We start from the raw sequence: 6,488 nt of genomic DNA on the forward strand, positions 1-6,488 counted from the left end.
GTCCCAACAAACCAGAAAAAGGAACAGTCAGTGCTGGCTGAACTGTATGTAAGTGGGTGGAAGGAGGCACCTGCCAGAACAGAAAACTTTTCTCCCAACTTGACTAACAGAGAAGAAGACTGGCCCTCCGGGAGTCGGGGGGGGGGGGGGGGGAATGTGACTGCATTGAGGGAGAAAATATATGAAAATGTAATCTAATGGTGGGAGAGGCCTGCAGAGGAGGGATAGGCTAAGAACAACAGGTTGAGGTTTGGGAAGCGGGTTAACTGATTATGGATATTTTGAGAAAACAACCCTCTATGCACTTGGTTGGGATCTGCTCACCGGTCCCGAGGATCTGGAAAAGCAGGTGGGGCTGAGAGGCGCGGATCGCAGCGGACAGTCTTCCCTCTCTGCCCACTTCTGATGCCTTCTTCTCAGGCATCAGGCGGATCCTCAGCCGCCCTTCACCGTGGTGAATCCACCAGCTAAACAGCTCGCTGAGGTTGAACTGAAGCAGCCCCGCAGCTGCCTCCTCCGGGGGCCCAAGGCAGCCCTCCAGGATCGCCTCCTCCCCCAGCTCCAACACCAGCTGCTTGGCGCGTCGGAGCTTGCGGACAGAGCCGCCCTTCAGCACCCTGGACAGCGTCCTCGCTGGGGCGGGTGAAGCGGAGAATCCCGGTGGTGCCAGCAGCCCCAGCAGAGGGACGCAGTCCAGGGCCAGCGAGCCGCGCGCCTCTGGCCGGCTGGCCTTCACCTCCGAGCGCACCGGCGGCGGCGGCGGCGGCAGCAGCAGGTCCCGGGCATAGACGCGGAAGAGCGATGGCACCACGAAGTCCACCGCCAGGCTTTTCCTCTGCAGGCGCGAGTAGCTGAGCGGCTCCCGGGGCTGCAGCGCTGGCCCCCCAGGCAAGGAGCCCGCTCGCTGGCCGGTCCTTGAGCCCCATGCTGGTGCCCAGAGCAGCGGCAGCAGCAGCAGCCGCCACAGGAGCCTGCGGGCTTCCATCCCGCCGGAAGAGAGGGCTTGCTAATCCCCCCCGACTATCTGGCCCGGCCTCGCCTGCAGCGCCTCTCAAGTAGGAAAGGGCTCTGGACAATCTTTGGCTCTAAATGCTGGCTCCTTATACCCGATTGCTGGGGCACTGACTCGGCTTTCTCTTTTCCTCCAAATGCGAGCAGCCGGGAGTCGCGGCGGAGCAGGGCTGGAGGCTGGGGGCGGTCAGGCGGCCTTGAAGCGCGCCCAGCTCCGCAGCCGAGACCCTAAACCCTCGCGCACAGGGCCGCGCCCCCGTCTGGCGCTAGCTGCTCTCTGGAACCACAGAAACTACTAAGGCTGCGGGGAGGTAGCAGTTGGGGACCGTCCTCTCCTGGGGTCTTTCTGCAGTTGGGCAGCCTCTGATCCTCCGCAACTTTGCAGCCAAGAACCACGACTCCGAGGGGGCGGCTGCCCGCTGCGCTCCCGGTCTCTCCTGCGAGCGCCTCTCTGAGACTGAGCCGAGGAAGGGGGTGCCGCTGGCGCCCCTTCCTGCAACTCGTGGCCGCAGGAAGTCTGCGGAACCCCTGGCCGCCGAAGTTCTGGGGCCGCAGCTCCGCGCTGCAGAGCGGGACAAGTTTGCAGCGCCTTCGCTCCCCGCGCGCCTCGCCTCCCGGACTTCGCGGGCTCGGAAGTGGTCCCCGCGGCGACTGCAGCAGCTAAGTCACAGCGTGCAGATCAGCCGGCTGTCCATCCTCCCCGGTGCCAGGCAGCCCCAAGGCTTCAGGTGGTGGACCCGAGGGCGACCGGTGGCGCCCGGGTGCCCCGCGACCTTCCGCACCGCGACCGCCGGGAGTCAGAAGTGCGGCCGCTGCCGCCCCCGGAGCCGCTCGGGAGCATCTGCCCTGGCGCCGCCACTCCAGCTGTCTGCCACGAGCGCGCGCGCGGGCGGGGGGCGGGGCTGGCAGGGGCGGGGCCGCACAACAGCTCCTTTCCGCGGCCCACGCAGCCCGCCCCGCCCTCTCGCGCCCGCCAGCCAATGGCGCGCCGGGGTCGGCTCCTATGCAAATCAGCAGAGGTCCGGGCATTCATTGAGAAAAGCTGATCCCGCCCCGCCCTCCCCTCCCCGGACTCCCTGCCCCTTTTTCTGCGATACGTGATCCACAGCGTGTCTGGGATAAATGGGAGGGCTGGAAAAAGCCCTGACAATCAAGCACTCTCCCTAATCATGTGTTTAGGCGATTAAACCCCCTGGGAAAGGAAAGCTGGTGCTGGAATAAACTGGAGGCCAAGGGCAAATAGTAAGGGGAGGAGAGGCAGGGTGCCACTGCCAAATCCTAGAAGGGCCTGGCCCTGAGACAATCTTTGACTCTTTCATGGTCTGAAGCAGTCCTGGTCCTTGGCTGTCCTGCTATCACGCGGGGCAAGTAGGCAAGAGCTGCGAACCCCGGAACTCTTGAGCTGCAGCAAATGCATTTCAGATCTGTAAATCACCCTACTCTTTCTCTGAATGGAGTTTTAACCATGTTGTCTCCAAGGTTAGTATTTTTAATTCCAGCTACAGAGATAAGGAGACTGAATCACAGATCATAAGCGATTTCCTTTCGGTCACCTCCTAAGTCCTTGCTCAGTATTCCTCCAGTACTAAGGAGCAAAGAAGATTGATCTATGGTGACTTTGCTGGTAGGAACCATGATCAGGTTGTCTACTCTTGCTCACAGCATAAATTGTGAAAGATCAGAACTGCAATTCTTTCCTTTTTCACATGTGTGAAGTAAAGGCTGTATTTCTAGTATCTCTTTCCCTTCAATATCTCTGGAGCTGCCAACAGAGAACTCAGATAATTAAGGTATGTTTATAGCAAATGCTTCACTGGAACCTGAGACAAAATTACAATCTATGGTGCACACAAATCCCTCCTTTCCTTCCTCAAAGACTGTCAGGTCTTTTGCTGTCAGTGCTAATAATAACAACAACAACAACAACAATAATAATAATGATGATGTAAGGGCCTTCCTGGTGAACCACTTAAGAGTCAAAGGAGAGATGGAACACTATGGTAACGACTACTTCTCCCTGCCAAAAAGTGGTGGTTAAGCAGGAACTCTAGTTTCCTGGGCTGAGCTCCATCAAGCTTCATGGCACCACCATCAAGGCGACTGAAAGACCTAATGGCATCAGTATCACTTCTCTTCTCAGAAGGACTTGCATCCAGCTCTGTAACCGACAGCTTGTGCTAAACAGAAAATTGACCTTTTTTCTGGAACTCAAGCTGAATATACTGATTTTGAAAGTTTAAGGACAAAGAATGGTTTCACTCAAGAAAAGAAATTATTTTCTTGGCATGGTGGCATAAATAAGGGACAAAGAATGGAAAAGTAGAGAAAGGAAAGGCTATGAGGTTCCTGAATATGTGAGCACAAATGTTTAAAATTTGTCAAATATCTCTGGCTTGCACACTGGTATAAGGGCAATTTTCTATTTGAAATGTAAGAAAGATTGAAATTTGGTCCTTTCACTACCTATTCTGTCCTTTACTTATTTAACTCTTGTCCAAAGTCAAATTGAAATCAGTTAACTATGAAATGTCTGCTACAATCAATGACCACTAGGAGGCTGTAGAGACCTGATACTTCAAATGCATCACCAGGATTTATTCTCCCAAGTAATGTCCCTATTACTTCTGCTTGTGGAGGCATAATTCCATAAATTCTCTATAAATTATCTTAAAACTTCCCCCCCAAGGAAGATCAAGTGCCTTCTCTTAAAAATCAAATCATATTAAATCTAAAAAATTCTGTTCTCTTTTTGTTAAATTTTTTTAAAGAGATAGAAATGACTACTGTCTATTGATGAATATGCATATCCATCTGTAGGATGGTGGTGGTGGTGGTGGTGGTGGTGGTGGTGGTGGTGGTGGTGGTGTGTGTGTGTGTGTGTGTGTGTGTGTGTGTCACATCATTCAGTGGTATTTGAGGTGAAAGTATATATTGTTTCCAGTACAGAGACAATAGGCTGAACATTTTCCCCAAAATCAAGCATTTATGAATTCTAACTATTTATGGGAATAAATAGTTGGAATTCAAATGGGTAAATCTCTTCATCCAAAATGTGCACAGCCCATTGAGGCAAATTATTTTTAGTCTCCCTAGTGCCTACAGCTATACGTTTGACCCCCCTCTATCCCATACTATTGCTGCCAAGAAGGTGGAAGATAAGAAAATGCAGTAAAGAGCAAATGGGAAAGACAGAGAGAGAAATAAAAAAATCTGGTAGCGAAAGTTATGGTTAACCTGTCTTGTGCACTCAAATTGGGCCTGCATATTTCAAAAATTATTCTCATGCAAAGGTAAACAGGGTCAAATGTCTGACTTTGGATGGAAACTAGACTTTAAATGATACTCGTTATAAAATATATGCAAATGCAAAATTGTAAAGTTGTACACCTGAAACTTAAGCTATATTATGTTGGTATGCTTCTAATTCTGCTTCTAAAAACCCCTTCTGTTTCATTTGGTTTAATCCCCCCTGCTTAACACTGCATTCTATTTACATAACCGCTGTTAACTAAGCACCACCCTCCCTCCAGGGCATTGGTGGTTCCATGGTAGAATTCTCACCTGCTCCGCCCCCTCTCCTTGCCACACCCTGATTTTCACCAATCTCTTTTTGCTCCACCCTCTCCAGGTCACATCCTGTTTACACCCTTCTTGGCAAGTATATATAAGGACAGGATTTGTGAATAGAGGGTTTTGGATTTTGCAGCATTCCGAATGAATAAAGAGATACTGCGTACAGCTCAGCCACGAGTCCCTGGTCGTCTGAGTCCCGCCTGCGAAGCCAGCCTAACAATATTATAAATCACTATCATGTCATTAAAATAATTCTTATTTAACATTCACTGGGGCATCATTAGCATCACGGTAAGTAGTAGTATCTATATGCTACAGAAAATCAGAGACAATAACTCAGAGAATCTGAATCTAAATTTCTAACTAAAAATCTATGTTCCCATCCTGGGATGCAGTCACAGAGGATGGGGTGGGGTGGAACAGAGTAAGAAGGGCAAAGGCAAAGAAGCAAAAACAGAAAGCCCTAATAAAAAAGAGAAAAATAGGAGGTGTGTATGGGGGCAGGTGGGTGCAGATGGTGCTGGCAGACTGAAGAATGGCTCATAAGGTTGGCTGCTCTGAGCCACTTCGTTTATGGTTTGGACAGTTAAACTGGGGAGCAGGGAAGTGAGCTGAACACTTAACAAAAGAGGAAAGGGCCAGCTAGACACTGAGAGCCTCCTCAGGAAATCTCCAATTTGTGGAAACAGAGATGTGGATAACCCAGTTGTGAAAGATACTGAATTCTCCATAATGGAAGCAGAATGGGAAATGGCATTTCTTGGGGCAAGACAGCTCACCTGAAATGGCGCCTGCTTGTCACATGTGCAGCCCAGGTTCCAGCCCATGCCCCACTGCACTGTGGGAAACTTCAGTGCTATAGTAGCTCTCCCTCTCCCTTTCTCCCTCCCTCCCTCGCTGTCTTTATATCTGAAAGTCATCCTGGAGCACTAAAGCCCTAGAGATTAAAACAATGACAAAAACTGCTGCCTACAGGGTTAAGTCATATGCTCAGTGGCCAGAAAAAGAAGGAAAAGATGAAAATGGGGACAAGGAAAGAAGTGAAGGAAAGGAAATGACAGGAGAGGAAGGAGAGGAAGGCACCAAGACAAACAAAAAGTTCAAGGGGACAGGCAGTGGCACACCTGGCTAAGCATTCACATTCCAGTGTGCAAGGACCCAGGTTCAAGTCCCTGGTCCCCACCTGCAGGGGAAAAGCTCCATGAGTGGTGAAGTGGGGCTGCAGATCTCTCTGTCTCTCTCGCTATCTTTCACTCCTCTCTCAATTTCTATTTCTATCCAATAATATATATATATATATATATATATATATATATATATTTTAAAAAAGACAAAAAGTTCAAGAGAACTATCAGCAAGGGAGGCTATACACTATAATATTCAGAAATCTATAATCAGAGGAACCAACCTTGAATTAAGAGCAGGAAAAGTAGGGGGGGCAGGTGGTGGTACACCTGGTTAAATGCACATGTTACAGTGCACAAAGACACAGGTTCAAGCCCCTGGCCCTCAACTGCAGGGGGAATGCTTCACAAGTGGGGAAACAGGGTTGTAGGTGTCTCTCTGTCTCTTTCCCTCTCTTCCTCCTCCCTACCTCTTCTCAATTTCTCTCTGTCTCTATCCAATAATAAATAAAATATAATTAAAAGTTTTAAAACAATTTTAAAAGAGCAGGAAAAGTGACCTAAAAGAAGCATTCAACTGAACTATGAGCTCGTGTTTAAGAAATTAGATTTTAATACGCAAACCTTTGGCTCACATTTTCAATTAGAAGAAGGAACAAAGAAGGTATAGTATTTAACACAGATATTCACTCTGAAATTCTGTGAGATTCTCCAAGAGGCCACAGGATCTCTTCTGTGATGGGGAGTAGGCCCTGGAAGGAGACTAAAAACTTCCAGAGG

The 6,488-nt window shown here is 49.6% G+C and overlaps 1 protein-coding gene across 1 annotated transcript in view; it reads right to left on the minus strand.

The window, feature by feature from the left end:
- Positions 1–1,825, minus strand: part of ALK (ALK receptor tyrosine kinase) — a 739,964-nt gene extending 738,139 nt beyond the window's left edge. The window contains exon 1 of the mRNA XM_060188423.1: positions 325–1,825. Coding sequence (XP_060044406.1) covers positions 325–985 — 661 coding nt within the window. The 5' untranslated portion in view covers positions 986–1,825. The remainder of the gene's footprint in view (positions 1–324) is intronic.
- Between the last annotated feature and the right edge of the window lie 4,663 nt (positions 1,826–6,488).

The sequence above is a fragment of the Erinaceus europaeus genome, chromosome 3, assembly GCF_950295315.1.
Source record: "Erinaceus europaeus chromosome 3, mEriEur2.1, whole genome shotgun sequence".
Taxonomy (NCBI): domain Eukaryota; kingdom Metazoa; phylum Chordata; class Mammalia; order Eulipotyphla; family Erinaceidae; genus Erinaceus; species Erinaceus europaeus.